We start from the raw sequence: 26,876 nt of genomic DNA, 5'->3' as shown, positions 1-26,876 counted from the left end.
ACAGTGTATAGGGGAGCATCATACAGTGTATAGGGGAGCATCATACTGTGTATAGGGGAGCATCATACAGTGTATAGGGGAGCATCATACTGTGTATATGGGAGCATCATACAGTGTATAGGAGAGCATCATACTGTGTATAGGGGAGCATCATACTGTGTATAGGGAAGCATCATACAGTGTATAGAGAAGCATCATACTGTGTATAGGGGAGCATCATACAGTGTATAGGGGAGCATCATACAGTGTATAGGGGAGCATCATACTGTGTATAGGGGAGCATCATACTGTTTATAGGAGAGCATCATACTGTGTATAGGAGAGCATCATACTGTGTATAGGGGAGCATCATACAGTGTATAGGGGAGCATCATACTGTGTATAGGGGAGCATCATACTGTGTATAGGGGAGCATCATACTGTGTATAGGGGAGCATCATACTGTGTATATGGGAGCATCATACAGTGTATAGGGGAGCATCATACAGTGTATAGGGGAGCATCATACAGTGTATAGGGGAGCATCATACAGTGTATAGGGGAGCATCATACTGTGTATAGGGGAGCATCATACAGTGTATAGGGGAGCATCATACTGTGTATAGGGGAGCATCATACAGTGTATAGGGGAGCATCATACTGTGTATAGGGGAGCATCATACTGTGTATAGGGGAGCATCATACAGTGTATAGGGGAGCATCATACAGTGTATAGGGGAGCATCATACAGTGTATAGGGGAGCATCATACTGTGTATAGGGGAGCATCATACAGTGTATAGGGGAGCATCATACTGTGTATAGGGGAGCATCATACAGTGTATAGGGGAGCATCATACTGTGTATAGGGGAGCATCATACAGTGTATAGGGGAGCATCATACAGTGTATAGGGGAGCATCATACTGTGTATAGGGGAGCATCATACTGTGTATAGGGGAGCATCATACAGTGTATAGGAGAGCATCATACTGTGTATAGGGGAGCATCATACAGTGTATAGGGGAGCATCATACAGTGTATAGGGGAGCATCATACTGTTTATATGGGAGCATCATACAGTGTATAGGGGAGCATCATACAGTGTATAGGGGAGCATCATACTGTGTATAGGGGAGCATCATACTGTGTATAGGGGAGCATCATACTGTGTATAGGAGAGCATCATACTGTGTATAGGGGAGCATCATACAGTGTATAGGGGAGCATCATACTGTGTATAGGGGAGCATCATCCTGTGTATAGGGGAGCATCATACTGTGTATAGGGGAGCATCATACAGTGTATAGGGGTGCATCATACTGTGTATATGGGAGTGTGACGAACAGCCCACCGCCGTTCGTCTACTTACGGGCGACACTAACGGGGGTCCCGCTGCCACCAAAACGCGACGGACAGCGGACCCTGTGTCACCACTATGTCACGATCCCACCACTGACACCGGTGTATCAGCGGACGGAGGGACGTGACACAATGCCGGCACACGGCTATCACAGGCGCAGTGGGGCTTATCTTAGTTATCCCACCACTGGCACCATGTGACAAAAATATCCAGCAAGCTAATCTCGCTCTACAATTTGCCGCAGGGGGAGTTTAATTTGGATGCCCCACCACTGCTATCAATCTTCCAAGTTCTGCGGGGATTTGTGTATATCCCACTTTCCCAGTTCCACTTTGGAACTCGCAGCTCTCCGGCGCCCCCCTTACCCTCAGGTCAGTCAGGGAACTGCACCTAGGATAATTAGTCGCCGGACGGGCTGCCTGTTGTGAACCGGCAATTAGGCTTCTGCAGTAAGGGAATTATCAATGCTGTGGCTGAAGCCCCTTACTCAGCAATATAAGACCCTTCTAGACTGCCAGCAAGCCGTAATAGCCGTACACAACGCGCTGCCACCAGTCACGGTTACTTAATTCACAGTGTTAAATTAAGAGGGTCCGTGGCAAACCCCTTGAATTAGTAGCGATTATCTATCAAAGGCGTATAGTTCGATTCTTAGAGCATGGAGACAGATCTAAATAATTTCATTTATTTTCCGAAAGAGGACAGTGATTACAGATAAAAGTTGCTATAAAATTGAGACATAAAATATGTACAGTACAGGTATAAAATAAAAGTGGAGAAAACAAAGAGATTACACTCACAGTTCCATATTGTTCCTTAGGCAGACCATGCGGCTTTAAGGGGGGAGGAGCCACACGTCTCCATTCATCTGGAGTTCTTGTCAGCACCGACTCTGCAGCTGTTCTCAGCTGGTTTGCCCAGGAAATGCCTTATAGACTTTCCTATGTGACATCACGGAGAGGTGCATTCTGGGTTGATCCCACCTCTCTTATCCAAGTTATGTTTTGGCTACAAAACTTAGATTAGCTATAACTTTATGGGAGAAGCTGGTATGGACTCATCAGTGGTATCATGTTTCCCAGCGTAATGAGCCCATCAAGAAAACATCAAACATCTATGCGATATGACCGTCCATTTGGGCGCAAATCATATCTCATGTTCTGGGCAGGGTGGAACTTCGAAAGAGACACGGCATCGAAGCTGGGACCGCTCAGGTTACAAAAATATGATTTTCATATCTCTACTGGGTATGGTTTTCGTAATATGACTTTTATGTTTCCCATATACCGGCATACAGCCTGTGTTTTTCCGAACAAAGGGATCCCTTCCCCCTGCTCTTCGAGAGGAAGTTGGTTTAAGGTTTCAGAGCTAGCCCAGGCAGGGGGGCACTGGTCAGTGTGTGAGTGAGCCATGGGCGAAAAGAGGAGGGGGGAAGGTGCTGCATGAGCTGACAGCCTGCATTGGCATAGAGGGCTGGATTTTTCTGGAAAGTTACAACAGAAAACATCATATTTTGTAGACAAAACCCCATACCTCACAGACATTGTACATCACACCTCCCCCCTTAAGAGGGCGCTAAGGAGGCATTACCTCTCGGTAATCGGCCATGCGCACCTCAGCGGGTTCGCCCCGGCGGGACAACCCATCGGCATTGCCGTTTTCGCTGCCCTTCCTGTGTTTTACAGTAAAATCGTACTGTTGAAGGGCAAGGCTCCAGCGGAGCAATCTTCCATTGGTTCCGGACACTGTGTGCAACCAGCTCAGAGGGTTGTGGTCGGTTACCACCGTGAAGGCGCGCCCGTACAGGTAGGGCTGCAAACGTTGCAGTGCCCACACCATGGCCAGACACTCCTTCTCGATGGTCGAGTATGCCACTTCCCTCGGCAAAAGTTTCCGGCTCAGGTACAACACGGGGTGCTCTTGGTCCCCCGAGTCGACCTGGCTAAGCACAGCACCGAGGCCAAACTCGCTGGCGTTGGTCTGTACCAGAAACGGGCGACTGCTGTCGACTGCTCTCAACACTGGAGAGTTGCACAGGGCTGCTTTCAAAGCTTGGAAAGCCGCCTCACAGTCATCTGTCCAGTTGACTGTTTGGGGTAGCCTCTGCTTGGTGAGGTCAGTCAAGGGTTTGGCAAGGGCGCTATAGTCCTGTACGAACCGCCTATAGTACCCTGCAGTGCCCAAGAAGGACTTCACCTGTTTCTTGGTCCTGGGGGTGGGCCAGGACACGATTGCGTCCACTTTTTCTGGCTCCGGACTCATGGAACCCCCGCCTACCCGGTGCCCCAGGTAGTGGACCTTGTGCATGCCTATCTGGCACTTCCCCGGCTTGATGGTCAGGCCTGCCTGGTGAAGACGCTTGAGCACCTCCTGGAGGTGCTGAAGGTGTTCCTCCCAGGTGGAACTGAAGACGGCAATATCGTCTAAGTATGCCACGGCGTACTCCTCCAGTCCCCGAAGCAGGTGGTTGACCATCCGCTGGAAAGTGGCAGGGGCATTCTTCATGCCGAAGGGCATGACCGTGGACTCGTACAGTCCAAAGGGGGTGATAAAGGCGGATTTCTCCTGCGCCTCAGGGCTCAGGGGAATCTGCCAGTATCCCCGACTCAAATCCATGATGGATATGTAGTTGGCGTTTGTCAACCGCTCGAGCAGATCCTCGATGCGCGGCATCGGGTGGGCATCAGAGGTTGTGATGGCGTTGAGCCCCCTGTAGTCCACGCAGAACCGGGTGGTTCGATCCTTTTTAGGAACGAGGACTACAGGTGAAGCCCACGCACCTTTTGACCGTCGAATCACTCCCAGCCTTAACATCTCATCGACCTCTCGGCGCATGACTTGTTGCACCGTTTCAGAGATCCGATAAGGTGTTCGCCGTAATGGGGCATGATTCCCGGTGTCCACCTCATGAACCGCTAACTCCGTCCTCCCAGGACGGTTGGTGAACACGGGCCGGAAGAGTTCCAGGGTGGCCATCAACTGCAACCGCTGGGACACGGTGAGCGAACCACTTATCTCCATGTCCTCAATGGACCCATTGGCCTTGGCCTGGGCCAGCATGTCCAGGAGGGAATCTTCCTCCCCATCCTCTGGCAGATTGCAGACCGGTAGGACGCAAGCTTCACGTTCGTAGTGCGCCTTCAGCATGTTGACGTGAAAGGCCTTGCGCCTACCCCGAGCATGGTCAAGCGTGACCACGTAGGTGACCGGGTTGAGCTGTTGGTGGACGACGTATGGGCCTTCCCAGGCTGCCTGAAGCTTATCCGTTGGTACAGGGACCAGCGCCCACACCTTTTGACCCACCTGGTAGGTCCGCTCCCGGGCGTTCTGGTCGTACCAGTGCTTCTGGTCAGCCTGAGCCTGCGTCATGTTGTCATGCACCAACTGCGTCAAGGTCTGCATCTTGTCACGGAAGCGCATGACATAATCCACGATGGACACTTCTGTGGGGTTTGGCTCATCTTCCCAGGATTCTCTTATCAACCCAAGGGGTCCCCGGACTCGCCTGCCATACAGGAGCTCGAAGGGGGAGAACCCGGTCGAAGCCTGCGGAACTTCTCTGTAAGCGAACAGCAGGTGTGGGAGGTACCGCTCCCAGTCGCGCCCTTGGGTCTCAACCAGTATGCGGAGCATCTGTTTGAGGGTACCGTTGAAACGTTCACACAAACCGTTAGTCTGTGGGTGATACGGACTCGATACCAGCTGCGTCACCTGCATTTTCTCACAGAGAGCCTCCATTAGGCGAGACATGAATTGGGGCCCTTGATCGGTAAGCATCTCCCTGGGAAATCCTACTCTCGAAAAGATGGTCACCAGTGCGTCAGCCACCTTATCTGCCCTGGTTGAAGACAGAGCTACTGCCTCTGGGTACCGGGTAGCGTAGTCTACCACGGTGAGAATGTATCGCTTTCCGGAGCTGCTGGGGACGGACAGCGGTCCTACAATGTCCACCGCGATTCTCTGGAAAGGCTCCTCTATCACCGGCAAAGGAATAAGGGGAGCCTTAAGTGCAGGCCCCGCCTTACCCACTTTTTGACAGGTGGCACAGGAGCGGCAGTAGTGTGTTACATCTGTCCCCATCTTGGGCCAATAGAAGTGTTGAGACAGCCGTGCCTTTGTTTTGCTGATCCCCAAGTGTCCAGCGAGTGGAATCTCATGGGCAATCCGCAACAACTCGGTTCTGAACTGATAGGGGACGACCAGCTGTCTTTCCCTCAACCACTCCTTTTTAGGATCTCCGGGTACCGTCTCCCGGTACAACCTTCCTCGTTCCCAGAACACCCTCTCCTTATCAGACTTGGAGGTGGGCGTCTCGGCGAGACCTCTCAATTTCTCCAGGCTGGCATCTGAGTGCAGAGCAGCCTGGAACTCCATGCTGGAGGCTGCCAGAAGGGACGTCAGGGTCCCCTCTTTACTGGGACCCTCTGGAACCGGCTCTGGGTTCACCTCTGGTTCAGTCTCTCCTGTAGCAGCAGAGGGTCCAGAAGACAGTGCGTTACCTGCGATCTGGGCACTCTGACTGCGTGTGACAGCTGCTATGTATGCTGTCTCCCTGGGGATTTCTGCAGACCCACCAGCTGGTGCTGCCCTGGGCTCTACCTCCCCATCCACCCCCAACACTTTAGGAGCAGTGCTACTTATGGGCCAGTTACCTTCCTCGGTGGCACTGGTCAGCTGCATGGCATTACCTTCCTCATGGTCCCCATGCACCTCCCCATTCTCTTGAGCACCGTTGCTTGCTCCTGCCAGGGGTTCCTCAGCCGTCTCACTCCGCAGAGTGACGGGGCTGAGCACCTCGGTACCTGTGGACACATCTACCGTTTCAAAGAAAGGGTTAACGGGTTCAGTCGGCACAGATACATCAACATCATCATTCCTAGGAAAAGAATGGTTATCAGTTTGCTTTGGTACAATCACATCAGCATCATACCTTGGGAAAGAATGGTTGTTAGTTGCATCATTACTCATCAAGGCATTAGCAGGTAACACATTCAGTTTCCCATCATCAACATCATCAGGGTTAACGTTACCCTTATTATCAGTTTGGGGAAGGGTGTCAGGGACATAGTATGCAACCATCCTCCCCAAGTCAGTCCCCAATAAAACATCAGTGGGCAAATTTTCAGACACTCCCACCTCCCTCAACCCGCTCCCGGCACCCCAATCAAGAAAAACTCGTGCCACTGGCAAGGGACAACGGGTGCCTCCAATCCCGGTGACAGTCAGGGTTTTCCCCTCAACAAACTCTTCAGGGGCCGCCAGTCCAGGACGGATGAGGGTTCGTTCAGCCCCGGTGTCCTTGAGGCCTGTAGCAAGACGGGCCCCCACCTGAACAGGTTGAACGTTGTCGTCAGCCCTCCCAACCACACCTCCCACCAAAAGAACAGAGGCGTTGGGCCCGGGGGCCTTGGCTGGGGGGTTCTTCGGCCTGTTCGGACAGGCGTAAAAGAAGTGACCAGGCCGCTGGCAGTGGTGACACAGGCGACTGTCAGTAGCCGGCCTGTTGTTGGCAACAGGGACAGGGCCTCCGGAGGGACGGCCAGCTGGGGCATTGGGGTTGGTTGCTGGCTTACCCCCTTTCCAGCTGGTGGTGACTGGCCTCCGCGTCTCGGGCTTCCGGTTGGCCTCGTGGTTGTCGGCGATCTGCGCCGCTTTGTCCGCGTTCGTTGGTTCGCGGTCCAGGATGAACTGTCGGACCTCAGCTGGGCAGAGATGCAGGAACTGGTCTTTGATCATCAGGTCCCGTAGCTGCTCAAAGGTTTCAACGGACAGTCCATGGATCCACTGGTCAAAGTGGGTCCTGAGTCCTTGCACCACATCACTGTAGCTATCGTGTGGGCCACGTTGGAGGTGTCGGAACTTCTTTCGGTATACCTCAGGTGTCAGCCGGTATTTGGCGATCAGCGCCTGCTTTATGGCGTCATAGTCGTCATCGGCTTCTGGCGGAAGAGAAGCAAATGCCTCCAGGGCTTTGCCTTTTAGCCCTGGGGTCAAGTACCTTGCCCATTGGTCTCTAGGCAGCTGGTACTGTCTGCAGGCTTTCTCAAAGGCTCGCAGGAACGTGTCCAAGTCCCCATCCTTTTCCATCACGGGAAAATGCTCTGGCCGGGGTTTAGGAGTCTGGACGCTGCTGGGCTCACGGCTTCGGGCTGTGGGGGCATTCCACCCCCGCTGGAGCATCTCCAGCTCATGGGCCCTCTGAGCTTCTGCATGGCGCTCAGCTCTCTCAGCCTGGGCTTGACGCTCGACCCTCTCAGCCTCAGCTTGGCGCTCACGTTCGGCTTGGGCCTCCTGCCGATATTGCTGGATCAGCCTCACCCGCCCATCCCTGTCTTCGGCGGGGAGTTCGTCCAAGGCCATTTGCAGATAGGGGTCCACCCCGTTCTGGTTGAATGTGGGGCCAGCGCTCAGGAGTGGAGCCTCTGCTGCAGCCCCATGGCAACTTGGGCCAACTTCTGCGCTCGCTGGATTCTGGCCGTTGTCCAGCTGCACTAGAGACGCGATCATTTGATCTTTGGTTCCTCCTGCGGCGTCTATGCCTCGGTACGTGCATAACCCAGCAAGGGTGTCCTTTTTCTGCTTCTGATACCACTCCACTGTCATCGCCGCCATGGTTGCCAAATAAAAGATAGAAAAAGAAAAACGAAGAAACGGGAGGGGGATACTTGCAAGTACACACTAATGTCTCAGGACTAGTAACCACTGAGTCTGTTCTCCAAAACCTATGATGCAGGATTCCCGCAGGAACCGTGCAGGTCTTTAGTGAGAGGAATGATTGCTCAAACCAAATCACTAATGCTCTAGGATTATCCCACCGCTCTGCCACCAATATGTGACGAACAGCCCACCGCCGTTCGTCTACTTACGGGCGACACTAACGGGGGTCCCGCTGCCACCAAAACGCGACGGACAGCGGACCCTGTGTCACCACTATGTCACGATCCCACCACTGACACCGGTGTATCAGCGGACGGAGGGACGTGACACAATGCCGGCACACGGCTATCACAGGCGCAGTGGGGCTTATCTTAGTTATCCCACCACTGGCACCATGTGACAAAAATATCCAGCAAGCTAATCTCGCTCTACAATTTGCCGCAGGGGGAGTTTAATTTGGATGCCCCACCACTGCTATCAATCTTCCAAGTTCTGCGGGGATTTGTGTATATCCCACTTTCCCAGTTCCACTTTGGAACTCGCAGCTCTCCGGCGCCCCCCTTACCCTCAGGTCAGTCAGGGAACTGCACCTAGGATAATTAGTCGCCGGACGGGCTGCCTGTTGTGAACCGGCAATTAGGCTTCTGCAGTAAGGGAATTATCAATGCTGTGGCTGAAGCCCCTTACTCAGCAATATAAGACCCTTCTAGACTGCCAGCAAGCCGTAATAGCCGTACACAACGCGCTGCCACCAGTCACGGTTACTTAATTCACAGTGTTAAATTAAGAGGGTCCGTGGCAAACCCCTTGAATTAGTAGCGATTATCTATCAAAGGCGTATAGTTCGATTCTTAGAGCATGGAGACAGATCTAAATAATTTCATTTATTTTCCGAAAGAGTACAGTGATTACAGATAAAAGTTGCTATAAAATTGAGACATAAAATATGTACAGTACAGGTATAAAATAAAAGTGGAGAAAACAAAGAGATTACACTCACAGTTCCATATTGTTCCTTAGGCAGACCATGCGGCTTTAAGGGGGGAGGAGCCACACGTCTCCATTCATCTGGAGTTCTTGTCAGCACCGACTCTGCAGCTGTTCTCAGCTGGTTTGCCCAGGAAATGCCTTATAGACTTTCCTATGTGACATCACGGAGAGGTGCATTCTGGGTTGATCCCACCTCTCTTATCCAAGTTATGTTTTGGCTACAAAACTTAGATTAGCTATAACTTTATGGGAGAAGCTGGTATGGACTCATCAGTGGTATCATGTTTCCCAGCGTAATGAGCCCATCAAGAAAACATCAAACATCTATGCGATATGACCGTCCATTTGGGCGCAAATCATATCTCATGTTCTGGGCAGGGTGGAACTTCGAAAGAGACACGGCATCGAAGCTGGGACCGCTCAGGTTACAAAAATATGATTTTCATATCTCTACTGGGTATGGTTTTCGTAATATGACTTTTATGTTTCCCATATACCGGCATACAGCCTGTGTTTTTCCGAACAAAGGGATCCCTTCCCCCTGCTCTTCGAGAGGAAGTTGGTTTAAGGTTTCAGAGCTAGCCCAGGCAGGGGGGCACTGGTCAGTGTGTGAGTGAGCCATGGGCGAAAAGAGGAGGGGGGAAGGTGCTGCATGAGCTGACAGCCTGCATTGGCATAGAGGGCTGGATTTTTCTGGAAAGTTACAACAGAAAACATCATATTTTGTAGACAAAACCCCATACCTCACAGACATTGTACATCACAGGGAGCATCATACAGTGTATAGGGGAGCATCATACAGTGTATAGGGGAGCATCATACTGTGTATAGGGGAGCATCATACAGTGTATATGGGAGCATCATATAGTGTATAGGGGAGCATCATACAGTGTATAGGGGAGCATCATACAGTGTATAGGGGAGCATCATACTGTGTATAGGGGAGCATCATACAGTGCATAGGGGAGCATCATACAGTGTATAGGGGAGCATCATACAGTGTATAGGGGAGCATCATACAGTGTATAGGGGAGCATCATACTGTGTATAGGGGAGCATCATACAGTGTATAGGGGAGCATCATACTGTGTATGTGGGAGCATCATACAGTGTATAGGGGAGCATCATACAGTGTATAGGGGAGCATCATACTGTGTATAGGGAAGCATCATACAGTGTATAGAGGAGCATCATACTGTGTATAGGGGAGCATCATACAGAGTATAGGGGAGCATCATACAGTGTATAGGGGAGCATCATACTGTGTATAGGGGAGCATCATACAGTGTATAGGGGAGAATCATACTGTGTATAGGGGAGCATCATACAGTGTATAGGGGAGCATCATACTGTGTATAGGGGAGCATCATACTGTGTATAGGGGAGCATCATACAGTGTATAGGGGAGCATCATACTGTGTATATGGGAGCATCATACAGTGTATAGGGGAGCATCATACTGTGTATAGGGGAGCATCATACAGTGTATAGGGGAGCATCATACTGTGTATAGGGGAGCATCATACTGTGTATAGGGGAGCATCATACTGTGTATAGGGGAGCATCATACTGTGTATAGGGGAGCATCATACAGTGTTTAGTGGAGCATCATACTGTGTATAGGGGAGCATCATACTGTGTATAGGGGAGCATCATACAGTGTATAGGGGAGCATCATACAGTGTATAGGGGAGCATCATACAGTGTATAGGGGAGCATCATACTGTGTATAGGGGAGCATCATACTGTGTATAGGGGAGCATCATACAGTGTATAGGGGAGCATCATACTGTGTATAGGGGAGCATCATACAGTGTATAGGGGAGCATCATACAGTGTATAGGGGATCATCATACTGTGTATAGGGGAGCATCATACTGTGTATAGGGGAGCATCATACTGTGTATAGGGGAGCATCATACAGTGTATAGGGGAGCATCATACTGTTTATATGGGAGCATCATACAGTGTATAGGGGAGCATCATACAGTGTATAGGGGAGCATCATACTGTGTATAGGGGAGCATCATACTGTGTATAGGGGAGCATCATACAGTGTATAGGGGAGCATCATACTGTGTATAGGGGAGCATCATACAGTGTATAGGGGAGCATCATACAGTGTATAGGGGAGCATCATACAGTGTATAGGGGAGCATCATACTGTGTATAGGGGAGCATCATACTGTGTATAGGGGAGCATCATACAGTGTATAGGGGAGCATCATACTGTGTATAGGGGAGCATCATACAGTGTATAGGGGAGCATCATACAGTGTATAGGGGAGCATCATACTGAGTATAGGGGAGCGTCATACAGTGTATAGGGGAGCATCATACTGTGTATAGGGGAGCATCATACTGTGTATAGGGGAGCATCATACTGTGTATATGGGAGCATCATACAGTGTATAGGGGAGCATCATACAGTGTATAGGGGAGCATCATACAGTGTATAGGGTAGCATCATACAGTGTATAGGGGAGCATCATACTGTGTATAGGGGAGCATCATACAGTGTATAGGGGAGCATCATACTGTGTATAGGGGAGCATCATACAGTGTATAGGGGAGCATCATACAGTGTATAGGGGAGCATCATACTGTGTATAGGGGAGCATCATACTGTGTATAGGGGAGCATCATACAGTGTATAGGGGAGCATCATACAGTGTATAGGGGAGCATCATACAGTGTATAGGGGAGCATCATACTGTGTATAGGGGAGCATCATACAGTGTATAGGGGAGCATCATACAGTGTATAGGGGAGCATCATACTGTGTATAGGGGAGCATCATACTGTGTATAGGGGAGCATCATACAGTGTATAGGGGAGCATCATACAGTGTATAGGGGAGCATCATACTGTGTATAGGGGAGCATCATACTGTGTATAGGGGAGCATCATACAGTGTATAGGAGAGCATCATACTGTGTATAGGGGAGCATCATACAGTGTATAGGGGAGCATCATACAGTGTATAGGGGAGCATCATACTGTTTATATGGGAGCATCATACAGTGTATAGGGGAGCATCATACAGTGTATAGGGGAGCATCATACTGTGTATAGGGGAGCATCATACTGTGTATAGGGGAGCATCATACTGTGTATAGGAGAGCATCATACTGTGTATAGGGGAGCATCATACAGTGTATAGGGGAGCATCATACTGTGTTTAGGGGAGCATCATCCTGTGTATAGGGGAGCATCATACTGTGTATAGGGGAGCATCATACAGTGTATAGGGGTGCATCATACTGTGTATATGGGAGCATCATACAGTGTATAGGGGAGCATCATACAGTGTATAGGGGAGCATCATACTGTGTATAGGGGAGCATCATACAGTGTATATGGGAGCATCATATAGTGTATAGGGGAGCATCATACAGTGTATAGGGGAGCATCATACAGTGTATAGGGGAGCATCATACTGTGTATAGGGGAGCATCATACTGTGTATAGGGGAGCATCATACTGTGTATAGGGGAGCATCATACAGTGTATAGGGGAGCATCATACAGTGTATAGGGGAGCATCATACAGTGTATAGGGGAGCATCATACAGTGTATAGGGGAGCATCATACTGTGTATAGGGGAGCATCATACAGTGTATAGGGGAGCATCATACTGTGTATGTGGGAGCATCATACAGTGTATAGGGGAGCATCATACAGTGTATAGGGGAGCATCATACTGTGTATAGGGAAGCATCATACAGTGTATAGAGGAGCATCATACTGTGTATAGGGGAGCATCATACAGAGTATAGGGGAGCATCATACAGTGTATAGGGGAGCATCATACTGTGTATAGGGGAGCATCATACAGTGTATAGGGGAGCATCATACTGTGTATAGGGGAGCATCATACAGTGTATAGGGGAGCATCATACTGTGCATAGGGGAGCATCATACTGTGTATAGGGGAGCATCATACAGTGTATAGGGGAGCATCATACTGTGTATATGGGAGCATCATACAGTGTATAGGGGAGCATCATACTGTGTATAGGGGAGCATCATACAGTGTATAGGGGAGCATCATACTGTGTATAGGGGAGCATCATACTGTGTATAGGGGAGCATCATACTGTGTATAGGGGAGCATCATACTGTGTATAGGGGAGCATCATACAGTGTTTAGTGGAGCATCATACTGTGTATAGGGGAGCATCATACTGTGTATAGGGGAGCATCATACAGTGTATAGGGGAGCATCATACAGTGTATAGGGGAGCATCATACAGTGTATAGGGGAGCATCATACTGTGTATAGGGGAGCATCATACTGTGTATAGGGGAGCATCATACAGTGTATAGGGGAGCATCATACTGTGTATAGGGGAGCATCATACAGTGTATAGGGGAGCATCATACAGTGTATAGGGGAGCATCATACTGTGTATAGGGGAGCATCATACTGTGTATAGGGGAGCATCATACTGTGTATAGGGGAGCATCATACAGTGTATAGGGGAGCATCATACAGTGTATAGGGGAGCATCATACTGTTTATATGGGAGCATCATACAGTGTATAGGGGAGCATCATACAGTGTATAGGGGAGCATCATACTGTGTATAGGGGAGCATCATACTGTGTATAGGGGAGCATCATACTGTGTATAGGGGAGCATCATACAGTGTATAGGGGAGCATCATACTGTGTATAGGGGAGCATCATACAGTGTATAGGGGAGCATCATACAGTGTATAGGGGAGCATCATACTGTGTATAGGGGAGCGTCATACAGTGTATAGGGGAGCATCATACTGTGTATAGGGGAGCATCATACAGTGTATAGGGGAGCATCATACAGTGTATAGGGGAGCATCATACAGTGTATAGGGGAGCATCATACTGTGTATAGGGGAGCATCATACTGTGTATAGGGGAGCATCATACTGTGTATAGGAGAGCATCATACTGTGTATAGGGGAGCATCATACAGTGTATAGGGGAGCATCAGTGTATAGGGGAGCATCATACTGTTTATATGGGAGCATCATACAGTGTATAGGGGAGCATCATACTGTGTATAGGGGAGCATCATACAGTGTATAGGGGAGCATCATACAGTGTATAGGGGAGCATCATACTGTGTATAGGGGAGCATCATACAGTGTATAGGGGAGCATCTTACAGTGTATAGGGGAGCATCATACAGTGTATAGGGGAGCATCATACAGTGTATAGGGGAGCATCATACTGTGTATATGGGAGCATCATACAGTGTATAGGGGAGCATCATACTGTGTATGTGGGAGCATCATACAGTGTATAGGGGAGCATCATACAGTGTATAGGGGAGCATCATACTGTGTATAGGGAAGCATCATACAGTGTATAGAGGAGCATCATACTGTGTATAGGGGAGCATCATACAGAGTATAGGGGAGCATCATACAGTGTATAGGGGAGCATCATACTGTGTATAGGGGAGCATCATACAGTGTATAGGGGAGCATCATACTGTGTATAGGGGAGCATCATACAGTGTATAGGGGAGCATCATACTGTGTATAGGGGAGCATCATACAGTGTATAGGGGAGCATCATACTGTGTATATGGGAGCATCATACAGTGTATAGGGGAGCATCATACTGTGTATAGGGGAGCATCATACAGTGTATAGGGGAGCATCATACTGTGTATAGGGGAGCATCATACTGTGTATAGGGGAGCATCATACTGTGTATAGGGGAGCATCATACTGTGTATAGGGGAGCATCATACAGTGTTTAGTGGAGCATCATACTGTGTATAGGGGAGCATCATACTGTGTATAGGGGAGCATCATACAGTGTATAGGGGAGCATCATACAGTGTATAGGGGAGCATCATACAGTGTATAGGGGAGCATCATACTGTGTATAGGGGAGCATCATACTGTGTATAGGGGAGCATCATACAGTGTATAGGGGAGCATCATACTGTGTATAGGGGAGCATCATACAGTGTATAGGGGAGCATCATACAGTGTATAGGGGATCATCATACTGTGTATAGGGGAGCATCATACTGTGTATAGGGGAGCATCATACTGTGTATAGGGGAGCATCATACTGTGTATAGGGGAGCATCATACAGTGTATAGGGGAGCATCATACTGTGTATAGGGGAGCATCATACAGTGTATAGGGGAGCATCATACTGTTTATATGGGAGCATCATACAGTGTATAGGGGAGCATCATACAGTGTATAGGGGAGCATCATACTGTGTATAGGGGAGCATCATACTGTGTATAGGGGAGCATCATACAGTGTATAGGGGAGCATCATACTGTGTATAGGGGAGCATCATACAGTGTATAGGGGAGCATCATACAGTGTATAGGGGAGCATCATACTGTGTATAGGGGAGCATCATACAGTGTATAGGGGAGCATCATACTGTGTATAGGGGAGCATCATACTGTGTATAGGGGAGCATCATACAGTGTATAGGGGAGCATCATACTGTGTATAGGGGAGCATCATACAGTGTATAGGGGAGCATCATACAGTGTATAGGGGAGCATCATACTGAGTATAGGGGAGCGTCATACAGTGTATAGGGGAGCATCATACTGTGTATAGGGGAGCATCATACTGTGTATAGGGGAGCATCATACTGTGTATATGGGAGCATCATACAGTGTATAGGGGAGCATCATACAGTGTATAGGGGAGCATCATACAGTGTATAGGGGAGCATCATACAGTGTATAGGGGAGCATCATACTGTGTATAGGGGAGCATCATACAGTGTATAGGGGAGCATCATACTGTGTATAGGGGAGCATCATACAGTGTATAGGGGAGCATCATACTGTGTATAGGGGAGCATCATACTGTGTATAGGGGAGCATCATACAGTGTATAGGGGAGCATCATACAGTGTATAGGGGAGCATCATACAGTGTATAGGGGAGCATCATACTGTGTATAGGAGAGCATCATACAGTGTATAGGGGAGCATCATACAGTGTATAGGGGAGCATCATACTGTGTATAGGGGAGCATCATACAGTGTATAGGGGAGCATCATACTGTGTATAGGGGAGCATCATACAGTGTATAGGGGAGCATCATACAGTGTATAGGGGAGCATCATACTGTGTATAGGGGAGCATCATACTGTGTATAGGGGAGCATCATACAGTGTATAGGAGAGCATCATACTGTGTATAGGGGAGCATCATACAGTGTATAGGGGAGCATCATACAGTGTATAGGGGAGCATCATACTGTTTATATGGGAGCATCATACAGTGTATAGGGGAGCATCATACAGTGTATAGGGGAGCATCATACTGTGTATAGGGGAGCATCATACTGTGTATAGGGGAGCATCATACTGTGTATAGGAGAGCATCATACTGTGTATAGGGGAGCATCATACAGTGTATAGGGGAGCATCATACTGTGTATAGGGGAGCATCATCCTGTGTATAGGGGAGCATCATACTGTGTATAGGGGAGCATCATACAGTGTATAGGGGTGCATCATACTGTGTATATGGGAGCATCATACAGTGTATAGGGGAGCATCATACAGTGTATAGGGGAGCATCATACTGTGTATAGGGGAGCATCATACAGTGTATATGGGAGCATCATATAGTGTATAGGGGAGCATCATACAGTGTATAGGGGAGCATCATACAGTGTATAGGGGAGCATCATACTGTGTATAGGGGAGCATCATACTGTGTATAGGGGAGCATCATACTGTGTATAGGGGAGCATCATACAGTGTATAGGGGAGCATCATACAGTGTATAGGGGAGCATCATACAGTGTATAGGGGAGCATCATACAGTGTATAGGGGAGCATCATACTGTGTATAGGGGAGCATCATACAGTGTATAGGGGAGCATCATACTGTGTATGTGGGAGCATCATACAGTGTATAGGGGAGCATCATACAGTGTATAGGGGAGCATCATACTGTGTATAGGGAAGCATCATACAGTGTATAGAGGAGCATCATACTGTGTATAGGGGAGCATCATACAGAGTATAGGGGAGCATCATACAGTGTATAGGGGAGCATCATACTGTGTATAGGGGAGCATCATACAGTGTATAGGGGAGCATCATACTGTGTATAGGGGAGCATCATACAGTGTATAGGGGAGCATCATACTGTGCATAGGGGAGCATCATACTGTGTATAGGGGAGCATCATACAGTGTATAGGGGAGCATCATACTGTGTATATGGGAGCATCATACAGTGTATAGGGGAGCATCATACTGTGTATAGGGGAGCATCATACAGTGTATAGGGGAGCATCATACTGTGTATAGGGGAGCATCATACTGTGTATAGGGGAGCATCATACTGTGTATAGGGGAGCATCATACTGTGTATAGGGGAGCATCATACAGTGTTTAGTGGAGCATCATACTGTGTATAGGGGAGCATCATACTGTGTATAGGGGAGCATCATACAGTGTATAGGGGAGCATCATACAGTGTATAGGGGAGCATCATACAGTGTATAGGGGAGCATCATACTGTGTATAGGGGAGCATCATACTGTGTATAGGGGAGCATCATACAGTGTATAGGGGAGCATCATACTGTGTATAGGGGAGCATCATACAGTGTATAGGGGAGCATCATACAGTGTATAGGGGAGCATCATACTGTGTATAGGGGAGCATCATACTGTGTATAGGGGAGCATCATACTGTGTATAGGGGAGCATCATACAGTGTATAGGGGAGCATCATACAGTGTATAGGGGAGCATCATACTGTTTATATGGGAGCATCATACAGTGTATAGGGGAGCATCATACAGTGTATAGGGGAGCATCATACTGTGTATAGGGGAGCATCATACTGTGTATAGGGGAGCATCATACTGTGTATAGGGGAGCATCATACAGTGTATAGGGGAGCATCATACTGTGTATAGGGGAGCATCATACAGTGTATAGGGGAGCATCATACAGTGTATAGGGGAGCATCATACTGTGTATAGGGGAGCGTCATACAGTGTATAGGGGAGCATCATACTGTGTATAGGGGAGCATCATACAGTGTATAGGGGAGCATCATACAGTGTATAGGGGAGCATCATACAGTGTATAGGGGAGCATCATACTGTGTATAGGGGAGCATCATACTGTGTATAGGGGAGCATCATACTGTGTATAGGAGAGCATCATACTGTGTATAGGGGAGCATCATACAGTGTATAGGGGAGCATCAGTGTATAGGGGAGCATCATACTGTTTATATGGGAGCATCATACAGTGTATAGGGGAGCATCATACTGTGTATAGGGGAGCATCATACAGTGTATAGGGGAGCATCATACAGTGTATAGGGGAGCATCATACTGTGTATAGGGGAGCATCATACTTTGTATAGGGGAGCATCATACAGTGTATAGGGGAGCATCATACTGTGTATAGGGGAGCATCATACAGTGTATAGGGGAGCATCATACAGTGTATAGGGGAGCATCATACAGTGTATAGGGGAGCATCATACTGTGTATAGGGGAGCATCATACTTTGTATAGGGGAGCATCATACAGTGTATAGGGGAGCATCATACTGTGTATAGGGGAGCATCATACAGTGTATAGTGGAGCATCATACAGTGTATAGGGGAGCATCATACTGTGTATAGGGGAGCATCATACTGTGTATAGGGGAGCATCATACTGTGTATAGGAGAGCATCATACTGTGTATAGGGGAGCATCATACAGTGTATAGGGGAGCATCATACAGTGTATAGGGGAGCATCATACTGTTTATATGGGAGCATCATACAGTGTATAGGGGAGCATCATACTGTGTATAGGGGAGCATCATACAGTGTATAGGGGAGCATCATACTGTGTATAGGGGAGCATCATACAGTGTATAGGGGAGCATCATACAGTGTATAGGGGAGCATCATACAGTGTATAGGGGAGCATCATACAGTGTATAGGGGAGCATCATACTGTGTATAGGGGAGCATCATACAGTGTATAGGGGAGCATCATACAGTGTATAGGGGAGCATCATACAGTGTATAGGGAAGCATCATACTGTGTATAGGGGAGCATCATACTTTGTATAGGGGAGCATCATACAGTGTATAGGGGAGCATCATACTGTGTATAGGGGAGCATCATACAGTGTATAGGGGAGCATCATACAGTGTATAGGGGAGCATCATACAGTGTATAGGGGAGCATCACACTGTGTATAGGGGAGCATCATACAGTGTATAGGGGAGCATCATACAGTGTATAGGGGAGCATCATACAGTGTATAGGGAGCATCATACTGTGTATAGGGGAGCATCATACTGTGTATAGGGGAGCATCATACAGTGTATAGGGGAGCATCATACAGTGTATAGGGGAGCATCATACAGTGTATAGGGGAGCATCATACTGTGTATAGGGGAGCATCATACTGTGTATAGGGGAGCATCATACAGTGTATAGGGGAGCATCATATTGTGTATAGGGGAGCATCATACTGTGTATATGGGAGCATCATACTGTGTATAGGGAAGCATCATACTGTGTATAGGGGAGCATCATACAGTGTATAGGGGAGCATCATATTGTGTATAGGGGAGCATCATACTGTGTATATGGGAGCATCATACTGTGTATAAGGAAGCATCATACTGTGTATAGGGGAGCATCATACAGTGTATAGGGGAGCATCATGCAGTGTATAGGGGTGCTTCATACAGTGTATAGGGAGCATCATACTGTGTATAGGGGAGCATCATACAGTGTATAGGGAAGCATCATACTGTGTATAGGGGAGCATCATACTGTGTATAGGGGAGCATCATACAGTGTATAGGGGAGCATCATACTGTGTATAGGGGAGCATCATACAGTGTATAGGGGAGCATCATACTGTGTATAGGGGAGCATCATACTGTGTATAGGGGAGCATCATACAGTGTATAGGGGAGCATCATACTGTGTATATGGGAGCATCATACAGTGTATAGGGGAGCATCATACTGTGTATAGGGGAGCATCATACTGTGTATAGGGGAGCATCATACAGTGTATAGGGGAGCATCATACTGTGTATAGGGGAGCATCATACTGTGTATATGGGAGCATCATTCAGTGTTTAGTGGAGCATCATACTGTGTATAGGGGAGCATCATACAGTGTATAGGGGAGCATCATACAGTGTATAGGGGAGCATCATACAGTGTATAGGGGAGCATCATACTGTGTATAGGGGAGCATCATACTGTGTATAGGGGAGCATCATACTGTGTATAGGGGAGCATCATACTGTGTATAGGGGAGCATCATACTGTGTATAGGGGAGCATCATACAGTTTATAGGGGAGCATCATACAGTGTATAGGGGAGCATCATACTGTGTATAGGGGAGCATCATACAGTGTATAGGGGAGCATCATACAGTGTATAGGGGAGCATCATACTGTGTATAGGGGAGCATCATACTATGTATAGGGGAGCATCATACTGTGTATAGGGGAGCATCATACTGTGTATAGGAGAGCATCATACTGTGTATAGGGGAGCATCATACAGTGTATAGGGGAGCATCATACAGTGTATAGGGGAGCATCATACAGTGTATAGGGGAGCATCATACTGTTTATATGGGAGCATCATACAGTGTATAGGGGAGCATCATACAGTGTATAGGGGAGCATCATACAGTGTATAGGGGAGCATCATACAGTGTATAGGGGAGCATCATACTGTGTATAGGGGAACATCATACAGTGTATAGGGGAGCATCATACTGTGTATAGGGGAGCATCATACAGTGTATAGGGGAGCATCATACTGTGTATAGGGGAGCATCATACAGTGTATAGGGTAGCATCATACAGTGTATAGGGGAGCATCATACTGTGTATAGGGGAGCATCATACAGTGTATAGGGAAGCATCATACTGTGTATAGGGGAGCATCATACTGTGTATAGGGGAACATCATACAGTGTATAGGGGAGCATCATACTGTGTATAGGGGAGCATCATACAGTGTATAGGGGAGCATCATACTGTGTATAGGGGAGCATCATACAGTGTATAGGGTAGCATCATACAGTGTATAGGGGAGCATCATACTGTGTATAGGGGAGCATCATACTTTGTATAGGGGAGCATCATACAGTGTATAGGGGAGCATCATACTGTGTATAGGGGAGCATCATACAGTGTATAGGGGAGCATCATACAGTGTATAGGGGAGCATCATACAGTGTATAGGGGAGCATCATACTGTGTATAGGGGAGCATCATACAGTGTATAGGGGAGCATCATACAGTGTATAGGGAGCATCATACTGTGTATAGGGGAGCATCATACAGTGTATAGGGGAGCATCATACAGTGTATAGGGGAGCATCATACAGTGTATAGGGGGGCATCATACTGTGTATAGGGGAGCATCATACAGTGTATAGGGAAGCTGTACAGGGGGGAGACTCATGACATTATTAAATGTAAAGTGGGCACTTATTGTTATAGGGAACTCAGGTAACTGTGACTGTCAAAGGGGCACAAATGGCGCTATTTCTTTCTAGGGGACAAAATATGGGCACGCTAGGGTTGTAAATCCAAAAGTTAGGAAAGAAAAATTAAAAGAGGTAGGAAGTAACCGACTTTAACGACCTTCTGACAAAAGATGAAGAACAAAAGCAATATGTCCTGCAAGTTGTAAGCAAATGCCGAGCATTATATTCTGACGTTTCAAAAACTACTTTAACAAAAGCTCTAGAATAGATTAGATAACTATGTAAAATTATCAACTCATGTAGGTTAGCGTGCTCTGATGGTTCATCTGTGCTACTGAGCAATTTATTAGCCATTAACAACTTTTCATTGTCTGTAATGGTGGGATCAAAAAACGATAATCCCACCAACTCTGCAAATACCACAAATGGTTCGAAAATTTGGTCAGGGCTATTTCTGCAATGTTGTTGTCACATTCTTTATAGTCTAACAGACTATGCAAAATACCAAAATCTTAAAATACCTCAATTTGGATTTTTTCAAACTTTGAGCGACGAGCGGCACGGGTTAACGTCGTTTGATCGAGCTGAAATTTTGGCTCTCTCAATATCTGGAAAGGGGAATCATTTTGTGGGGTCCAGACGAACAAGATTCCGACATTTTTTTCCCCCCATTAGAGATCCGGTCACTCTAGTGCACACGTTGCGGATTCTGCTGCGGATCTGCAGTGGATTTGGTCCTGCGGATCAGCAGTTTCTGCTGCATTGTACAGTACTGTCTATGAGAAATGAAGAACACAGTGCACACGGTGCGGATTTTCTGCGGATTTAATCTGCAATATGTCAATTCTTTGTGCGGAATCCGCAGCGTTTTGTCACCTGCTCCATTATAGGAATCCGCAGGTGTAAAAACGCAGGGGAAATCCGCACTAAATCCGCACAAAATCCGCAGGTAAAACGCCGGTTATTTAACCTGCGGATTTACCTGTGGATTTGGCCAAATCCGCAGAGTAATCCACAACGTGTGCACATCCCCTAATCCTCTAGGACTCGCGGTCAGCCTGGTAACGGGTAGGTTAATAATTACAGCACAAACAGCGAGATAAGGTGATACACTGGTTTAACCCTCCCTCTGCCTGCCAGGGAGGATGCGCCGCTTTCTCTGCACAGCTCAATGCCTGCAGCCAGCAGTGCGATCTCTAGTTTGCGCTTTTCCTGGTTTTCTCTCAGTCCCAAAGTGCAGTAAATTCCCAGGCCAAGACAAAGCATCGCCATATAGCGCATCAGTGACCGCTGCAAAGTGCCTGAAAACTATGTAACACGTAAGGAGAGCATCATGTAATGAATATTACACCCCAATAGCAGTAAGTTGTATGTATATATCCAAAGCAACAGATTAGACACTTCAAATAGTGATTAACATAGATACTCATCAATCCCCATGCCGTGTGCAGTGTCCACTGGTCCTGGAGCAGCACGCTCCTCAGCTGTCAGGCTCCTCTCAGTCAGAAGCAATCAAGTGCAGACAGGGAGCTCAGCTCACAGGCAGAGGCAGAGTCCCCCGCGTCCAGGCTGCTGCTGGAGATGATGACTTCTCTGCAGCAGGGAGCTTTCAAGGAGAGCGCGCTCAGCCAGGATTGGGTGAGTGATCTCCCCTCCCCCTCTCCTCTGCAGAAGAGCGGTCACATGACATTTTTCCCCCCATATGAGATCCGGTCACCCTATTGTACTCACACGGCTCCGCTCCGTACACCTCGTACACACAGGGCTCCGCTCCGTACACCTCGTACACACACGGCTCTGCTCCGTACACCTCGTACACACACGGCTCCGCTCCGTACACCTGGTACACACACGGCTCCGTACACCTCGTACACACGGCTCAGTACACCTCGTACACACACGGCTCCACACACCTCGTACATTCACGGCTCCGCTCCGTACACCTCGTACACACACGGCTCCGCTCCGTACACCTCGTACACACACGGCTCCGCTCCGTACACCTCGTACACACGCGGCTCCGCTCCGCACACCTCGTACACACAGGACTCCGCTCCGTACACCTCGTACACACACGGCTCCGCTCCGTACACCTCGTACACACACGGCTCCGCTCCTTACACCTCGTACACACACGGCTCCGCTCCATACACCACATACACACATGACCCTGCTCCATACACCTCGTACACACACGGCTCCGCTCCGTACACCTCGCACACACACGGCTCTGCTACATCCACCCTGTAAACCCCTCCTGACCCCACACAGAAACTTCCCCTCATCCAGCACCATGACAACCAGCACAGCAGAGTCCTGCACACACTGAGGCCCCTGATCATGTGACCCCTGACTCCTCCCCTCTTGTCACCTCATCACAGGTCCTGTGCACAGAGCAGTCATATATGTGTCGGACGCTCCTGGACCTTCTGCTTTCTGGGCCGGTTCCTCCTGTGAGTCCTATTAACCATTTCGCTCCCTGTCTTCTCCTTTCTGACAGGACAATCTCTGAATTCGGACAGTGTGACAGGAATTTCAGCAATGTGGAAGGAAGAAATGACAATTTTACTGTTTTCCTCACAGAAATGTGACTTTCCCCCCAATGTGTCATTGTCCTAAAGGTGACAGGAGCACTGAGGCCGCACAGTGCGCCGTGTCTCCTGAGTGCCGATACCCCACAGGCTCGGGAGGGAAGGGGCGCCATTGTGGCTGGGATAGACGGCGGACGCCGTGTGACGTGTGAAGAGCTCTGACACCAGAACAGCAGAGACCCCACAAGTGGCCCCATGTTTCCCCCTCCACCTCTGGGGGCTCATCTAGGGGGCAGGGAGGATTATTAACCCTCAGGGGGTCACAGAATTGTGTAACATTGAGCGGAGGAATGAAATGTTCCCAGTAAAATGTCGCTCCGTCCCCGAGTCTGACGGAGTCTGATTGTTGCAGCTGCCTGAAGAAGGAGCCGCTGTGCTCTGCAAGCTGCAAACATACTATTATCTGGTTATAAAGGCGTCACTCCTAGAATAGTTATATCATCATTGGGCAGAAAAGTCTTCACATCCATCTTGTAATATAGGAAAGCCTAAGGCCAGAAATAATCCCCATAAATCACTGTACATGGAGACTTTGGGATCAGATCATTTCTGTCCGTTGTGTTTGTGGAAACAAAAAATCTGTTCTAAAAGCCTCAAACTTCTGTGTGTGACTCAGAGCTGAGATTTAACGTGAGAGAAGATTCCAGTGCGGGGAAGACGGGAAACCTTCATATAGACGGCCGGTGGGGATGGAGGCAGTGACCGACTCTGGCCAAATCTGTCTCTAGAGCCGCAGTAGAAGATGAAGATGTCGTCCTCATCATGAAGGAGTTATTTCTCATGTCGCATGTAATGAATATCTCCTGCAGTATTGCTAATGCCGATTCCAGTGTCGGTAATGAGACGAGAATTAGCGTTATGGAAGATGAGTCTATGAGGAACGTGTTCAGCTGCCGACTCCGAGGAGGAAACTGCTTGTTGTCTGTGGCCTAAATATATAGGTTTTATTAGTAGATGTCAGGGAAGAAAACTAAACCCTGTAAGATAATAAATCTCCTCATATGTTTCCATTATTATCTCCAGTAATTGTATTATTACACAGGATTCTTATGATGTTACATCGGATCATCTTCTTCTCATTCAGGTCTCTACAATATCGGATCCTCTCAGTGAAGATCTACAAAAGAGAATTTTCCTGATTTACCCATCAAGGATGGATATGGACAGAGACAAGATGGCAGAGAGGATATTACACCTCACCCTAGAGATCCTCTTCCGTCTCACTGGAGAGGTGAGAGATTCTGATGACGTCACATTACATCATTCTTATCTATGGGAATAACAGATGGACAGAACTGGAGAGGTGAGGACTCTGGAAATGTCTGGAGTGAGAGTTATTAATGTGTTTCTCCATAACCAGGATTACACAGTGGTGAAGAAGACCTCTAGTGATCGCTGTCAGGACCCTGTGTCTGAGAGATGTGGAAGACCCCTGAGCCCAATCACGGGGCCTCCACCTCACCCCCTGATCCATGAGGACATCAATGACCAGAAGATTCTAGAACTCACCTACAAGATGATTGAGCTGCTGACTGGAGAGGTGACACTGCTGGGAATGCTGGGACATTATACAGTAACACTATGAAGGGATCGGGGGATGACGGTATCATTGTATGTGTCAGGTTCCTATAAGGTGTCAGGATGTTGCTGTCTATTTCTCCATGGAGGAGTGGGAGTATTTAGAAGGACACAGAGATCAGTACAAGGATGTCATAATGGAGGTTCCCCAGCCCCTCACATCTCCAGGTAATAGACAGGACTAAATACACACGGCCTATAATTATCTGTATGTAGAGAATGAATTCAGTCCCTGTATGTGTTTCCTCCAGATCTATCCAGTAAGAGGACAACACCAGAGAGATGTCCCCGTCCTCTTCTTCCACAGGACTGTAACCAAGAAGATCCCAGTGCTCCTCAGGATCATCAGGTAGATGGAGAGAAGGTGTCAGGAGATCTCCCCTATGATGTGTAGACGGCTGTGAAGGTCTTGTGCTCAGTCTTGTTTTATCCACCAGTATTATATGTTTTATACTTATGTAATGAGAACGGTGGAGATGGCAGGATTAGAGCTGATCATAGATGGGACTTCTCCATCTGTCTGTGACTTTTACAATATTTGTTTCAGGGTGAAGATCTGACCCATATTAATACTACAGAGACATATGTGAGGGGTGATGAATGGTGTAAAGAGGAGATTCCCACATATAACTACCCAGGTGAGTAGTAACCACTGAATGCAGAGACGTCACAGATTCTTCTCAGTCACCGGCTGTGGCTGCTTTATCGGTGGTGTAGTCTGGCCGTATTACCATGATCACCATTTTGCCTCTAGACCACAACATTTTCCTCCACCCAAAACTGTTCAAATGACTTTGGGCATTGAAAGCCCTTTTCTATAGAACTTACAACCTGGAGATTCCACCTACCCCCTGGAAGTCAAATGACAGCGTACGTAGAATGTGCTGAAAGGTTAGAAAATCAATTGAAGAAAAATATTATGATGGGCCTGAAAGAGAAAGCGGAGGGTAATGATGCTGTTGGCTTCCTAGATCCCTGAGATCTTATTGGATGAATTTTCTCTCCCTTCTGTGCTGCTGAATGTCTCATGACCAGGTCCAGTCTTTCTGGTCAAACTTTGCTTTTATGATGTGCAGTGAGGCCAAGTGTGAATTTCTGTACAATAACTAATTTCCCTTTATCCCCACTTTTCAATTTGTGTTAAAACTACTGTAGTTTTAGGACTATAAGACGCTTGAGGAAAATGGGGGGTGCGTCTTATAGTCTGGATGTACCAGCTCTGGATGTGGTGGG

The 26,876-nt window shown here is 48.0% G+C and overlaps 1 protein-coding gene across 1 annotated transcript in view; it reads left to right on the top strand.

Annotated features, from left to right (window-relative positions):
- The window catches only part of LOC141047221 (oocyte zinc finger protein XlCOF29-like), a 39,054-nt gene extending 13,404 nt beyond the window's left edge, over positions 1–25,650 (top strand). Inside the window, exons 2-3 of the mRNA XM_073542171.1 lie at positions 25,150–25,296; positions 25,426–25,650. Coding sequence (XP_073398272.1) covers positions 25,150–25,296; positions 25,426–25,650 — 372 coding nt within the window. The remainder of the gene's footprint in view (positions 1–25,149; positions 25,297–25,425) is intronic.
- The last annotated feature ends 1,226 nt before the right edge of the window (positions 25,651–26,876 follow it).

The sequence above is a fragment of the Dendrobates tinctorius genome, unplaced genomic scaffold (assembly GCF_039654945.1).
Source record: "Dendrobates tinctorius isolate UK_male_01 unplaced genomic scaffold, ASM3965494v1 ptg000126l, whole genome shotgun sequence".
Classification (NCBI taxonomy): Eukaryota; Metazoa; Chordata; class Amphibia; order Anura; family Dendrobatidae; genus Dendrobates; species Dendrobates tinctorius.
The sequence above is the reverse complement of the archived record's forward strand: the minus strand, read 5'-3'. Positions and strand labels throughout refer to the sequence as shown.